Source organism: Eubalaena glacialis, chromosome 4, assembly GCF_028564815.1.
Source record: "Eubalaena glacialis isolate mEubGla1 chromosome 4, mEubGla1.1.hap2.+ XY, whole genome shotgun sequence".
Lineage (NCBI taxonomy): Eukaryota > Metazoa > Chordata > Mammalia > Artiodactyla > Balaenidae > Eubalaena > Eubalaena glacialis.
The window spans coordinates 178098480-178114610 of record NC_083719.1 but is presented as its reverse complement, the minus strand read 5'-3'; the positions used below and the strand labels follow the sequence as shown (position 1 = coordinate 178114610).

General features: G+C 50.0%; 1 protein-coding gene across 1 annotated transcript; it reads left to right on the top strand.

Moving 5' to 3' along the window:
* Nucleotides 1-5050: 5050 nt before the first annotated feature.
* ASF1B (anti-silencing function 1B histone chaperone) lies at nt 5051-14633 on the top strand. The gene is made up of 4 exons (XM_061188750.1): nt 5051-5284; nt 10763-10878; nt 12868-13044; nt 13423-14633. Exons 1-4 carry the CDS (start codon nt 5176-5178, stop codon nt 13627-13629), a joined length of 609 nt encoding a protein of 202 aa, XP_061044733.1. The 5' UTR covers nt 5051-5175; the 3' UTR covers nt 13630-14633.
* The last annotated feature ends 1498 nt before the right edge of the window (nt 14634-16131 follow it).

Genomic DNA, 16131 nt, shown 5'->3' with positions numbered 1-16131 from the left:
AGCTTCAGAAGGTAGGGCTGGGGGACTTCCCTGGTGGCGCAGTGGTTAAGAATCCGTCTGCCAATGCAGGGGACACGGGTTCGATCCCTGGTCCGGGAAGATCCCACATGCCGCGGAGCAACTAAGCCTGTGCACCACAACTACTGAGCCTGCGCTCTAGAGCCCATGCGCCACAACTACTGAAGCCTGCGTGCCTAGAGCCTGTGCTCCACAACAAAAGTAAGCCACCGCAATGAGAAGCCCACACACTGTAACAAAGAGTAGATCCCCCTTGCTGCAACTAGAGAGAAAGCCTGCGCACAGCAACGAAGACCCAACGCAGCCAAGATTAATTAATTAATTAATTTTTTTAAAAAAATGAAGGTAGGGCTGGGACCAGAGTGAAGCAAGCTAGGTGTCTAGAACGAAAATTTCAGGAGGCACTCACCCTCAGAGTCATGCAGGTACAGGTTGGCACTTGTGTGACTTGGAGGGTGTCTCCTTAAATGTTGTGACCTTGCTTTCCTCATCCTAGTTCCAGCCCTGTCGGGATATATGTGGTATGATACTGTGTTGGGGGTCCCCAAGATCATCCCTGACTCACTAGGAGGATTCACAGGATTTAGCATATAGCCTACTCAGGGTATGATTTCTTTTTTGTTGTTCTTTGTTTTGTTTTGGTTTGGTTTTTTGCTTTTGTTTTTTTTTTGGCCACACCATGCGGCATGTGGGATCTTAGTCCTCGACCAGGGATGGAACCTATGCCCCCTGAAGTGGAAGCTCAGAGACCTAACCACTGGACCACCACGGAATTCCCCAGAGTATGACTTCTTACAGTGAAAGGATACAAAGCAAAATCAGCCAAGGGAAAATGTGCATGGGGCAAAGTCTGGAGGAAACCAGGCACAAGCTTCCAAGACTCCTCTCCCAGTGGAGTTACAAAGGACGTGCTTAGTTCCTACAGCAGAGCTGTGACAACACGTGTGAAATGTTGTCCACCAGGAAAGCTCCTTAGAGATACAGTGCCCAGGGTATTGGGGTCGGGGGGGCGCAGCTGTTCAAGTACCAAACTTCCAGACTCCAGAAGGAAAGGTGTTCGACACAAATCACATTGTTTGTACAGTTTAGGCACCATAAGCCCCTTGTATTATTTAGGGAATGGTGTGAACCCTCCTGAAATCCAAGTTCCTAGACACCAGCCAAGGGCCAACCTTGCAAACAGGCCTTTCTAAGGAGAGCAGTCTCAGGTCTGCTATAGTTGACTCTTTTGTATAAAGTTGTAGAACATGACATACAACACTATACATAGTTTAAAGGCACATATTAAAGATATACAAACGTGCACTGAAAAATAAACACCAAAACCAGGATTGTAGTTACATCTGAAAAAAAGGGGAGAGGAACAGGTTTGAGGCAGGGGTATGTAAGACCTTTCAATTGCGTCACTAATGTTTTACTTCTTAAGCTGGGTAATGGGTAAAAACATATTTGTCATAGCATTTCTTATGCTTGTTTTTGAGTGTGAGTGCACCTGAAATACTACATAAGAAAAATGATGACTTATCTCCTAATTACTATGCACTACTAACAGTTCATGTTTATGGTGTTTATGGAGTACTCTTCACATTCCAGGTACTATGCTAAGTCCTTTATATGGATTTACTCTTTTAAAAAAAATTTATTGAACACTTCCTATGCTAAGCTCTGGCAATACACTGAGAGTTCAGTGTGAGACAGGTGAGATCTCTGTCCTCAACCAGCTTTCAGTCTACTGAGGGATGATGAGAGATAAAAAGCACAATTAAGGAGTTCCCTGGTGGTCTAGTGGTTAGCATTCGGCGCTTCCACTGCTGTGGCCCAGGTTCAATCCCTGGTAGGGGAACTGAAATCCCGAAAGCCATGCGGCCAAAAAAAAAAAGCACAATTAAAATCTACAGATTCTGGCAAGTGCTCCTAAGATAATAAATAAAGCAGGCTTTTGTAATTAATGAAGGTCTACTTTAACTAGGGTGGTCCAAGAAGGCTTCTTTGGGAGAGACATTTGAGGTGAACCATAAATGATGAGAATGAGACAGCCACGCAATTATCTGAAGGAAGCACATTCCAGGCAGAGGGAACAGCAAGTGCAAAACCCTGCAGCAGGAATAAGTTTGGTGTGTTGAAAGACGGGAAATGAAGTCAGCAGGGCTTGAGAGTGGTGACAAGAGTGAGACTGGTAGCTGAGGCTTGAGAGGTCAGCTGAAGCCAGTGTGCAGAGCCTCCTAAGCCACAGTAAAGATCTTAAGTTTCATTCTAAGTATGATAAGCCTTTGAAGGTTTTAAGCAGGGTAATGACATGATCTGGCTTACAACTGAAGATTATTCAGCCAGCTGTAGGGAGAAGGCATTATAGACAGGGCCATTTTCTTCATTAGCACCACAGACATAATGCTCACGGCTGATGAGCTTTTCAGAGGCTATGAAAAGGTTGGGGCTGGGGATAAAGGAAAAAAAGTTCCACGATGCAAAAAGAAAACTACGAAGTTGTAATGAATAAATGTTTAATTAAATGTCTAGAAAACATATCATAACAACTTCATTCATCAAATTTCGTATTCATAAACAATCGAATTACATTTGGAAATAATTTTGAAAATTAGATTTTCTCAAGTCACAAAAATTCCCAAGGATGCCCAGTGACTGCCAAGAAATCATAACCAATTGTAATGTGAATTTTCTTGCAGCCAAATCATTTCAATGGGGGAAAAAAATCCTTTCGATTAAAAAAAAAAAATTTTTTTTTTTTTTTACTTAATGTGAGATAGAGATACAAAAAATAATAATAATAATGCTTAGCATCATGAGGCCACAGAGGAGGCTGGATAAGAAATGCTAGTGGCTTGCTCAACCCACCCTCACCTCTGGGAGGGGTGAAGGGCTGGAGATTGAGCTCAATCACCAGTGGTCAGTGATTTAATCAATCATGCCTAATGGAGCCTCCGTAACAACCCAAAAGGACAGGGTCAGAGAGCTTCTGGGTTGGTGAACACGTGGAGAATGGGGAGAGAGAGCGCGCTCAAAGGGCATGGAAGTTCAGAGAACGTGGAAGTTCCACACCCCCCGCCCCTTTCCCCATACCTTGCCCTCTACATCTCTTTCATCTGGTGCTTCCTGAGTTAGATCCTTCTATAATAAACCTGTAATCTAGTAAGTAACAACAACAAAAAAAATGCTAGTGGCTTGAAACAGTACTGTTCAGGCTTACACTCTGAGTCTGAACACTGTCCAGGGGACCCTTGGAAAGGTTTCTCCCAGGAGAGGACATCTGAGCAGAGACCTGAATAACAAGAAGGCACCAGTCATGGCAAGAGCTGGAAGAAGAGGTGAGGCTGCCATGTCAGATTTTTACGAAACTAAAAGAGGGTCAGTTTGGCTGGACTGAAGTTGGGGGCTGGGTGGGTAGTAAACAAAGCATGTAGAGTCTTGAAGACAATATTCTCATACTGAGAACAATAGAAAACCACTCACATTTTAAGTAGCGGGGGGGTGACTGATCCAATTTGTTTCAGATCTGCACTGTCCAATACAGAAGCCACAGGGGATCACGAGCTCCTGAATGTGGCTAGTGCCGCTGTGAAACAGAACATTCCCGTCGCTTAACTTTCATCAATTAACATTTCAATTTAACACCGACAGAAGACTGAGCTCATGGGAAACTTTTAAGTATGCTGGGAACAGCTTGGGCATGTGAATCTACATTTCAACTGTAAATTTTATGAAACCTAAACTATTTCCGGTGAAAATGCAGCGTCCGGATCTCACAGATGTGGTATAAAGTGTAAAACACACAGGATTTCAAAGCCTTAGTACTAAGTAACAAAATGTAAGCTACCTCAGTTGTATGTTTTTATACCGATCACATGTTGAAATGATATTGTGGCTATATTAATTTTAGTATATTAAAATTAATTTAACTTTTTAAAACTTTTTTTTTTAATGTGGTTACTATAGAAAAGTGTAAAATTAGGTATGTTGCCGCTGGTGGACGCACAGTGAGTGAGTGCGGAGGTCCCTCGAGTCATCCAGACTGGGGGCCACGGTGGTCCGGCCTACGCCTGGGAGTGTGAAGAGAAGTTTCTAGATGTATCATGTAATCATAAGTCAGGACAGTCAATTTTCATGACCCCGTTCAATGGGCAGGGAAACGTGGCCTCGGGTAGTGAGTGGCAAAGGCCGGACTCGAACTCCCACTTACAGCGTTGTCCACATGAAACCTCCCCAGAGGCTCTCGAGGGTGTAAGAACTGGATTCGAACCAGGCCCGGCTCCCGGTCCCGGAATTCAGGGCGCCGCGTACCGGTCCCACCGTCTCCCCTCAAGGGTGAGTTAAACATTCACAACTTTCTCCCAGGCCGCTGGGCCTGAGGTGCCAGGAGCCCCTTCGAGCAACTTCCGGCAACGCTCACCAGCTGACAGACGCCAAAGGTACAAACGCTCCTCCTTCCTCTTCACACGCGACTCAACCGCGCCAGCAGCCGACTTCCGCTCCACTCCCACGAATCCCCGGCCGATTCTTCTCTCCTCCCGCCCCCGCAGCCAGCTCAGCCAATCACCTCTCACAGAATCTGCTTTATTCCCTCCCCACTCCTGCCTGCCAATCACCGCAGGCCAAGCACCGCCCTTCTTTCCCTCTTAAGCGAGCGCCGCGCGCCACCGCTCGGCGGTTGGCTGCGCTGTCCCCAGCTGGATGCGTCTCCCGGAAGGGCGGGGCTAAGCGCTGACCTCGCTGGTGCGGGGACCCTCAGGATTGGCCAAGAGGAGCCCTGCGCCGTGACCCCGCCCACCCCTCCCTAGACTTCCGAGTCGGAGACTCTGGGGATTGGTTCTCCGCGGACACCCAAAGAAGCCAAGAGACGGTCCCGCCTCCCTCCCGCATCCCGGAGAGGGAGCTCCACGGATTGGTCTCGGGAGTCTCGGCGCGCGCAGACCGACGCTCCAGGATTGGCTGAGGGGGAGCTCGCGCAGTCGTGGAGCGTTGACTGTGATTAGCCGGAGGGTGGGACGTGCTATTTGAAGGAGGCGCGCGGAGGAGACACAGACTTTAGATCGCGGTCGGAGGAAGCGGGAGCGGTTTCGCGCAACGCTGCTCCGCTGACCCGATAGGACCTAGACGCGGGCTCGGCCCCAGCTCTGGCCTCGGCTGCGACCCGACGAGGCGATGGCTAAGGTGTCGGTGTTGAACGTGGCGGTGCTGGAGAATCCGAGCCCTTTCCACAGCCCCTTCCGGTTCGAGATCAGCTTCGAGTGCAGTGAGGCCCTGGCAGACGGTGAGGCTGCGCCCGTGTGGAGACCCCCTCTCCCCTGGGCCAACCCCGACCTCCCCTTGGAGACAGCCCCGAGGCCAACCCTGTGAAACACACCCCCCCTCCCCCAACCGAGATGTCCCGTGAACCAAACCCCCTCCCAGCCCCAACCTGCCTTTGGAGACTACCCCACCCCCACCCCCACGGTTACTCCCGTTTTCCCCCGTGGAGACTTCATCATTCCCCTCTTTCTCCTGTGGCGCTCCTCCTGGGCACCTGTGTTCTATGTAGAGACCTTCTCAGCCTCCGTTCTTTAACTTGCAGAGACACTCAGCCACCCCGTCTTCCCTGTAGCAAGAAACGCCCCACTTTCTGTTTCTGTACGGGTAGACTGCCATTGCAGCCACCCAGTCTTCCCCACCAATCCCCTCTCCCCTGTGGTGAGACACTCCCACCTCACTCTTTTCCGATGTCGATCCTAACCTCCAGGCCCCTCGAATTTCCCCAGTGGAAACCTCAGCCCCCTCCCCCATTTTCCCTGTGAAGATCCTCTCCCCCTGTGGCAAGACCTCACTCGTCCCCATCTCCCCATTTGTCTCCCCATAATCTCCTCTCCTACCTGCTGATACTTAACCCCAACCCCAGCTACTTCTGCTTGTTTTCTACCCCAAACCACATACCCTAGAACCTGGCTTCCCTCCTTAGTCTGGCCCCAACCCTCTACTCCACCCGGGGAGGCATGGCCTGGCTTCTGGCTCCAGTCTTTGAGGATAACCTGATCTCCCCAGCTCCTGTTCCTCCCGCCTCTCTGACTGTGGGCTTCAATGAACATACTCAAATCTGAGGGGTGGCATGGCCAGGCAAGCATTAGCTGGTTCCTACTGTTTGCCTGCCAGATTCCTGCTGACCTACTGCAGCAATGCTCCCAACATTTTTGATGGTCTGACCTAGTCTGGGGGGGTGGGTGTTCCAGGCTGAGCTGTGAAGGTATCTGGCTTCAAACAATCATCTGGGAGGTCACAACATTTTGTGCATCTTTTCCAAGGTGCTTTCACAGATGTACTTACTCATCTGTGTAACAAAGGTGGACATGGCTCTCATCTCACAGATGAGAAGACGGGAGCCACAAAGAGTAAAAGACCTTTCAAGTAAAGGTCTATAAAAATCGAAAAATCTGAGGTCATTCAGCGAGTCTTGGCACCACTTTCAGGAGGAAGTACTCCATTAGATGTCTTCTCCACTTGGTGGTTAAAAGAAGAGAAGAGGCAGCGGCTGAGGAGGTGGAGATCTGTGAGGCCAGGGTGTGCTAACCAGCACCTCTCAGTGGTAGGGGGGTGGTTTGCCTGCATATCGGCCCGTGGACTCGCCTGGGGTTGATACAGTTTTGATGTGTGTGTGCTTGGGCTGGGCTATTGGACCAGTCTCTCCCCAGTTTCTCTCCTTTTTAAATTAAGGGGTCTCCTTGTGACTAACTATGGAATAAGCCCAGTTAAATCCTTTCTGGAACAAGGCAGGGTGTAAATAAATAAATAAGGTGTAGAATGACCCTGTGGAATAAGATTTAATTTTAAAGCCAGGAGGAGATGTAAGGAGCTAATAGGTTAAGGGATTCACAGTTCCCAGATGGCAGGAGATCGGGTTTCAATCAGCCTGTTTGTGCTCCTTGCATTTAAAAATGGTTGCATGGTCGTTGTCTAGTACTTTAATTCCTACAAAGCTCCTGCTCTGTTATTTTACTAATTGTTTATAGAATCAGAGCAGGAAAGGCTAAAATCAACCTGCTGGTTATTATTTTTTAATAGAAAGAAATGGAATGACTTCTCCAAGGTCACACAGCCGGTTTGTAGAATTATTAACCCTAGGTTTTGTCTCTGAGTTCTGTGTCCAGGGTTCTTTATCTTTGCTATAACCTGGGAAAGAAGGCATTCTATTTTAGAAGTGGAGCGTAAACAGGACTCAGAGGAGGGAAAGGGGGTGCTATTATTATTTATACCTGGACAATAAAGCTTTTGCTCAGAGAAATTCCAGTTGGAAAGCCAACTCTGGCCTAGAAATCTAGACTCTTTGGTTGTACCTGTTGAGCTGTCCTTCACTCTAACCTGCCAACTTCCTTTCTGCCTCTTCCCACAGAGCAGAGAGAATTTGTTTCCTGCCTCCCAGACAGATGGAATGGGCCTGGCTCTAGAAGTCTCTCAGATTCTGGAGGAATCTCAGTCTTGTTACCTGGTGACTTCAGACACTGGCAACTGAAGAGCTGAACACCCAATCCCCAGTCTGACCCATTTCTCAAGGGTTCTGAACCCCTTTTGCTCTCTTTTCTCCTCAGCATCTGGAAATAGATGCTTCCAAGGCATGGGTCTACATTCAATACATTGGGTGTGTTTTTCCCTTGTTTAGTTGAGAAATTCAACAGGTACTACTTGGATAAGTCTTGGAGCCAGATGTTCTGACCCACACCTAACACCCTGAGGTCAGGCCAAGGTTCATATGTATGATTACGAACAAAGGGAAAGTGATAAACAGAAAAAGGCCTACTAGATAAGTTGTTGTTTTTATAAATTTATTTATTTATTTACTTTTGGCTGCCTTGGGTCTTCATTGCTGTGCCCGGGCTTTCTCTAGTTGCTGCGAACAGGGGCTACTCTTTGTTGTGGTGCATGGGCTTCTCACTGCGGTGGCTTCTCTTGTTGCAGAGCACGGGCTCTAGGCGCGCGGGCTTCAGAAGTTGTGGCTCGCGGGCTCTAGAGCGCAGGCTCAGTAGTTGTGGCGCAGAGGCTTAGTTGCTCCACAGCATGTGGGATCTTCCAGGACCAGGTCTCAAACCTGTGTCCCCTGCATTGGCAGACGGATTCTTAACCACTGCGCCACCAGGGAAGTCCTGTCGTTTTTAAGGCAGGAAACAGATTCTCCAGCTAGTTCAACTACGATATATATATATTTTTAACATGTCTTTCATCATATCATTGGTTTGGGTTTTGTTTTCATACATAGAGAGCAGCATCTTGTGCAGTGGTTAGATTATAAAGTTAAGGCATAAAGACAAAGTGTAATGTAAGGAATTCGCTGGCAGTCCAGTGGTTAGGACTCTGCACTTCCACTGCAGGGGGCCCGGGTTCAATCTCTGGTCAGGGAACTAATCCCACAAGCCACATGGCACGGCCAAAAAGAAAGAAAAAGTAATGTAGTCAATTTACCCTTGAAATTACTCAGAAGGGTAGGCACACAATGTTACATGTGTGTGACTGTGTCCCATATTCGGTAGGAGTGAGTTTGTGCCGTGTTGGTGATTGATGTCCCATATCTCATTCAAAAATGAAGTCACTTCAGTATGCTTCTGCATAAGACACTTGAGCAGGTTTCAGGCAATTCCGATTTGTAGATCCTCATTTCGGTCATCTTCTGTCTTCCATAGGTGATCTCATCAGCTCCTCTAACCCTTGAGTATTTCTCTGCAGTCCTTGGTTAATTCTCTGGTTTCTTTCTGGCCTGTGTGGAGGGAGCCATCGTGACCCATTTGCTTGTCCACCTGCATTTCTCTCTTCTGGTCAGCCAACGTGCTTTCTTGGTAAACAAAATCTTTGTTTAGGTTTTGCTAACAGTATTTTTTTTTTTTTTTTGGCTGCACCATGCAGCTTGTGGGATCTCAGTTCCCCAACCAGGGTTTTAACCCGGGCCACAGCAGTGAAAGCCCAGAATCCTAACCACTAGGACACCAGGGAACTCCCTTGCCGACAGTACTGAACGCTGAGAGCCCACGGCATACACCACGGCCTGCTCTATTAAAATCTCCTTTTTGTCTCCCCCTGCAGCACATTAGTTAATGCACACATGTGTGACTCCCCTGGTGATGGGGGAAAAGGCCAGAAGGAAAGATATCAAATGATAGAGCTATGTGAGAAAGGTGAGAACAGAGCTAGCTTGTTTTCTGTTCATCCAAAAACGTTATTTCTGGTTGTGTCACTACTTGTAACAAAAATAAACCAGTAAACTTAACTCCTCCCTGCAAATAATAAGAGACTGGAGTTTGACTGAACCCCAGTGAGCCCAATGGCCACCACCTCCTACAGATCTGTTAGGGTCCCTGAGTAGAAGGCCTGGGTGTCAGCTGCAAAAGGACAGGAGACCAGTGTATCGAGAAAGGGATGGAGCCCAGGTGACAGACCTCCATAGTCATGGCCCGGCATTGCTGTGCTTCCAAAGTTGAGTGCTCTTGTGGGACACTAGACCAAGGAACAGGGCAGCTTCTAAGACAGTTTGCTTCCTGTGAAAATCACAGCTTGTGAAACTTTCCCTGGCTGCTGGAGCCATAGGTTGTGTAATTTCAAAGAACCTAAAATAAGTTTCAGGTCTCTTGCCAAATTTCCGTGTAGTAGCATGACCTTGCCCCTGATACACTTGGACCTCCTGCAAGAGGCCGCAGTCACTGGGAATTTCCTGTGATTGACGGGCAGGGTCTCATTGAGCACTTTCCCTTTTATCTTGCCGGAACATACCCAGGAATGTGAGTCCCCTACTGGATGGGATGCAAGAAAATTGGGGTTCAGAGGATGGCCTTATGATGCCATATTTGTTGACTGAGTCGCTGTTGCCCTTATGTCTGAGAGCAGGCATGACTTGGTGCCGGATCTGGAGGACCCGGGGACTGGCTGGCTCCCCCAGCGACCTTATCGTCCCCTCCTGCCGGCTGGCTGTCCTACTGGATTGCAATCTGCTGCCCTGCCCCAGTTGTCGAGGGATCTACTCAGTTCGGTGGCACCGGTCCCTGTGTGTGAAAGAGGATGCTGCTTCCTATCCCAGCACCCAGTGGGCAGGGCCCTCAAATGGCCCAACTCCCTGCTGTTCCCTCCTCAGCACGCCTCCATGCCTCTGTCACGTGGCTCTTAATTCAACCTCTGCCATACGGTTCACCCTCAGGCTCTGAGAGGCCCAAGTTTCCCCGGAGGTGCAGAGTCAAGGTCGCCTGGCAAAGCTAGGCCCACAGGAGAAATTTCCCCACCGGAAATAGAGCTTCGCGCCTGCCCCAGTGATCGGGACTGCAGTGCCTGACACTTAGTGCCCAGTGGGTGTCAGGTGTCCTTGAGAATGAAAATCTATCAATAGGGCTTCCTATTGTGGCGCAGTCGTTGAGAATCTGCCTGCCAATGCAGGGGACACGGGTTCGAGCCCTGGTCTGGGAAGATCCCACATGCCGCGGAGCAACTAGGCCCGTGAGCCACAATTACTGAGCCTGCGCGTCTGGAGCCTGTGCTCCGCAACAAGAGAGGCCGCGATAGTGAGAGGCCCGCGCACCGCGATGAAGAGTGGCCCCCGCTTGCCACAACTAGAGAAAGCCCTCGCACAGAAACAAAGACCCAACACAGCCAAAAATTAATTAATTAATTAATTTTTTTAAAAAAATCTATCAATATATTAAGGACCTATACAAAACTAACATGAGAAGGCCCTTTCCCAGCCTTCTTGCTGTCAAGCTGTTTCAGTTCTTAACACCCTGTATCCTTGCAGACCTGGAGTGGAAGATCATTTACGTAGGCTCAGCTGAGAGTGAAGAGTTTGATCAAATCCTAGACTCAGTGCTGGTCGGCCCTGTCCCAGCAGGGAGACACATGTTCGTCTTTCAGGTAAGAAAGACTAGGCCTTAGGCCTTGACACCTAGAAACATCCTCTTCTACCCAAAAGCACACAGAATGGTTCATTGGTCAAAGTTCAGGTTCAAATCCTGGCTCTGCTCTCAAGCACTGTCTGACCTCTCAAAGGTACTTCAGACACCTCCCTCTCCTCCACCGCTATGTCATAACTGTTACCGTGAGCCACTGATTTACAGTTGATTCTCTTTACTCACGGGAGTTATGTTCTGTAAAGTTGCTGCAGACACTGAATTAGTGAATTAGTGAATACTAAATCATTGCCCCTAGAGGAAATACAACGTTATTTTCCTGCGAGTCACATTTTTAACAACCAGTCAATACATAATCTTGTTTTATGTTTTTCTGTTTAAAGACAACTTATTTTGTATTGTAGATTTATTCACATTGACCGCATGGCCCACATCACTATAATTCATGCCTGAACAAAGCTTATCTAACACACATGTTTTCTCTATGAGGTACATCCCTTCTTGCTTTTAGAAACAGGGCAGCACTCAGCACTACGCTTTGGGGCCCTTTTAAACAGCAAAATTACCAACAAAAATGCAGAAACCGTGGCCCTGAGACCGCAAAAAAGACACGTGTTTACAGTCTGAGACTGCCTTGTTCTACCTCAGCTGGGAACGTGCACACTGAGCTACTCAAATCCCGCCCCTTCTCTGTGCATGTCCTTAAACGACCCTGAAAGCCCCTGAATATTGATTTGGGGGTTACAAGTACATTGTAGCAAGTAGTCGAATTGGCAAATACGGAATGCATGAATAATGAGGATCCACTGTAGCTGCTAAATAGCTCTCTGATCCAGCATCACAGGGGTTGTTGTCAGAAATGCAGGCTTCATGTGATCCTTAGGCACACTAAAGTTTGAGAGCCTCTGCTCAAATCCATTCACTTACCTGATCTTGGCTATTCCCGCCCCCATCTAAGCAACCTCATCCCATCACCTAAGCCCTCACCCACCCATATCCAATCCACCTAACCTACCCCACAGCCAGGACCGGCTTCCTAGGCACGCGACCCATGCAGTCACACTGGGCCCCACTCTTGGTATGATGTTCTGCCGTCACTGGCTGAAACTTACTAATTTTTGAACATGAGGCCTTGTGTTTTCATGTTTGTTTGTTGCTTTTTTTTTTTTTTTTTTTGGCTGTGTTGGGTCTTTGTTGCTGTGTGCAGGCTTTCTCTAGTTGCGGCGAGCGGGGGGTGCTACTCTTCCTTGCGGCACGCGGGCTTCTCATTGCAGTGGCTTCTCTTGTTGCGGAGCGCAGGCTCAGTAGTTGTGGCGCACGGGCTTAGTTGCTCCGCGGCACGTGGGGTCTTCCCGGACCAGGGCTCAAACCCGTGTCCCCGGCATTGGCAGGCGGATTCTTAACCACCAGGGAAGTCCCTCGTGTTTTCATTTGTGTTGGTCTCATTTTGCACCAATCGTATAGCCGATCCCGTCCTTAACAACACACCCCACATCTGTCCGCTCTCTCTCCTTCTCTACTGCCTGATCTAAGCCACTGTCCTCTCTCCAGGATGACCTCTGTAGCCTCCTGCCTAGTCTCCATGCTCCCGCTTAGCCCTCTTCCTATCGCAGCTCCACTGGCCTCCAGGGTCGTCTTTTCAGACAGCAGGAGTGATGCCACACTTACCTCCTGCTAAACATTCTCGATCTTTCCCAAGCCCTTAACTGACTGGTACCTACCTGCTCACCTGTTCAACCTCATTTTATACCGCTCTCCCCGTTGCTTACTACACTCCTCCTCAACACCATATACTTCTCCTTGATGGCACCTGTCACATTCGGCACTTTACAGGCATTTGTGTGATTGATTCTGTCTTCACCACTGGATTGAAAACCTCTGAGGGCAGAGACCCATACTTTTGGCTCAGTAAATATACGTTGCTTGAGAATCGTATTACCAGTCAAGGTGTGACTGGCAATCAGTGCTAAGGCCCAGCCTGTGTTTCCCCTAGGCCGATGCCCCCAACCCATCCCTCATCCCTGAGACTGACGCCGTGGGTGTGACTGTGGTCCTCATCACCTGCACCTACCACGGACAGGAGTTCATCCGAGTGGGCTACTACGTCAACAATGAGTACCCCAACCCTGAGCTGCGGGAGAACCCGCCCCTAAAGCCAGACTTCTCTCAGGTGGGTCCTCGCTCCACACTTCCCGCTTCAGACAGGCTGGCTCCTTTGCACCTGGGGGTAGTTGAGTCGTTGGAGTTGGGAGCCAAGGTCACTTCTTAAAGTTTTCAAGTAGTGCTCAGCTCTTGCAGCGCCGGGCTAGAACAGGAAAGAGAGAGGTCTTTGTTTCTCAGAATTTTGCCTCGCAGAATCAAGATTAGATAGGCCCCGGCCCTAAATCATGGTGCACAGGCATTCCCTAGAGTTCTACACATATTGTTGGTGATGGAATAAACAAGGTCTGCTCTTCCTGGGCTTGGGGCGGGATCTGAGAGTGCCCTGCTCTGTGGGAGTAATGCGAGGGCATGCTAACGAGAGTTGACGTTCCTTTTCCTGCCCCAGCTCCAGCGGAACATCTTGGCCTCAAACCCTCGGGTGACCCGCTTCCACATCAACTGGGACAACAACACGGACAGGCTGGAGGCCATAGAGAACCATGACCCAGCCCTGGGCTGCGGCTTCCCCCTCAGCTGCACTCCCATCAAGGGCTTAGGTCTCCCTGGCTGCATCCCTGGGCTCCTCCCTGAGAACTCCATGGACTGCATCTAACTGTGGGACTCTAGGCCCTACCTGGGCCCAGCTGGGACTGCGGCCAGTCTCCTGGCACATCTGCAGGGGGCAGCCGGGCCTACCAGAGAGTCTCAGGGAGGCCACGTGGAGGACTTTGGGGCCATCAACTATATCCAGGCCAGTCAAACTTGACACCAAGGAAGGAAGGGGCTTCAGGTCTTTCTCTCCCAGCCCCGGCCCAGAGGATCATCTCACCTCTACTGCCCAGGCCTGAAAGAAGCAGGTACTTCAGTTCTTAATTCTTTCTCTCTTGTGTCCTTTCTCGCTTCCACACACATTATAAACTCCACCTGCGGGCCATTGTGCCACCGCACTCCAATAGTACCGTTGACCCAAAGCTCTTCCCACAGACCTCCCTGGCCTGCCTTGAGGCTTTCTTGGTCTATGCCTGGCAAGGCTTCAGCCCTGTTGGGCCAAAGGCTCTGTCATTCATTTTCCTTCCCAAACATCTGAGCAGATCCACCCAGCTTTCTGGAGTCACAGGCCAGGAGTCTTGGTAGAAGGTGGACTCGGACACAATTTCTGTCCTTCTCCTAGGATGATTTTTAGGTCTTTTCAGTCCAGTAGCCCTCTGGAAAACTCTGTTCCCAAAAGGGTGATGAGCAGGATGCTGAGAAAAGATGGTTGATGCTCCTCTCAGTCACAACCACCTTCCTGCTGCCTCCCAACTGGATTTGGCTTTCCCTGGAGGCTGCCCTTGTGAGAAGATGGTATGTTGGAGGGGCCTTTTGTGCTCTGTCTCAATATCGGTATCAGGGCCCCTCTGCTTCTGGCTGCCTTGATCTGCCCTCTGCTAAGACCTCATGCTCTCAGAGGCCACGGTGCAGACAAGAGAAGCAGTAGGGACCCTGAAAACCTTCCCCCCTCCGCCACGCTCCCCACCCTTGCCCGCATCCCCTCGCTGCTACATGGATGCTGTTGTGATTGCAGTTTGTCTATTAAAGTGTTTTTATATTAAATATGTTTGGTTGGTCTAAAAATAAAAAGCACTTCATCTAGACTGTTCCTGCTTTTGTCTTGGGTAGACTGAGGCAGTTTGTCCATCTCTCCTCATGACTGGGCAGCCTCCTTCCCCAGCCAGTAGGATGACTGCTCCTTGTCCCCTTGCTCAGCTTCTTACTCTAGTCTTGCTTGTTATAGTTGTATTCCAGACTGAGGTCCAGGGAGGGGTTTTTCTTTGTCAAAACTTAAGCAGCCCAGCTGTTCTGTAGATAGAGCATAACCAGTGATTGTTCAGACTTTGACCTTGACCCACAGAAATTAGTTAACATTGTGCTCCAAGGATACACACAGCAACACTTTTAGTAAATTTTACTTAGCCTTACTTTGTAACTCTACAGCCCCAGGTGGAGTGGTTTGGCTGATGAGCCATTTCCCCACAATTCACAGAAAAACATAGACTCTTCCCTCCCTGAGACTATGGTGGACTTAGGAACATGGGTCCAGACAGCTGCTGGGTGGGGTGCAGGTTGTACACAAGTCCAGAGGCAGAGCAGTGAATTGGCTTGTAGACCTGAGACGAGCTAGCCTCCCCAAGCCAAGGAGAGCTGGCTCATCCAGTGTCCTGCCCATCGTGCCACTTCCTGTTTGGGCCTTCCTCTACTTCAGTGGTTCTCAACTGGGGGCAGTTTTGCCCCCCAGGGCACATTTAACAATGTCTAGAGATGGTTTTAGTTGTCACAACTGCCGGAAGAGAGGGAAGTTCTACTGGCGTGCCGCTGGTAGAGGGACTGGAGATACTGCTAAACACCCTATAGTGCACAAGACAGCCCCCCACCTCCACCCCAGCGTAGGATGATCTGGCCCTGAATGTCAGACATGTGGCAGTGGGAAACTGACCGTCCTCAGGCTGTATTTAAAGGGCACCCTGAAAAAAGGGGCATCTTGCACTCCTCTGCTCCAGGAGAAGAGGTTCCTTTTGCATTGCCCAGACAGAGGGAATCCTCAGTCTGGCTGTGCCCTAGATTCCTCATCTGTAAAATGGGAGTGATGAGACTAGTACCTACGTGATAGGAGTGTGGTACGAAGTAATGTATTTAGCAAGTGCCAGCTCTTACTACTGGCATGAGCCCAGCGTGGGCACCCAGCAAAGGGATGGCTACTGAGCGCCCCCCTCCCGGAGCTCAGCATCCTCCTGAAGCTCGGGCTGTAGATGAGGGAGACCCAGGAGGACCCCGGCATGGACCCTGGGCCTGCTGCTGCTGTCCTGCGCCAGGCCTTATGAATGACGACGGCTGGCGGCCCGGAGACCTATGACCCGCGGGGCTTGCCGCGCCCCTCCCCCGCTGGCAGGTGGACAGCGGCTGCGCCGGGGTTGGGGTGGGGGGGCCGCGGCGCCAACCTTGGCTGGCCGGCAGCCGCTGCAGCACTGAGCGGGGGCGGCGGACTGCGGCGCGCACGGGCCCGGGCGAGCGCCCGCCTGGACCGCCTCCTGGGCCTCGGAGCGCGGCGCCGCCGCCCGCCAGCCTCCGCCGCCCAGCC

Excerpts from the sequence above, each read along its gene's own strand:
- ASF1B (XM_061188750.1), top strand. The coding sequence starts at position 5,176 with ATGGCTAAGGTGTCGGTGTTGAACGTGGCGGTGCTGGAGAATCCGAGC. Across the intron at positions 10,879-12,867 it reads GACACATGTTCGTCTTTCAG|GCCGATGCCCCCAACCCATC; the intron begins GTAAGAAAGACT and ends TGTTTCCCCTAG. Across the intron at positions 13,045-13,422 it reads TAAAGCCAGACTTCTCTCAG|CTCCAGCGGAACATCTTGGC; the intron begins GTGGGTCCTCGC and ends TTCCTGCCCCAG.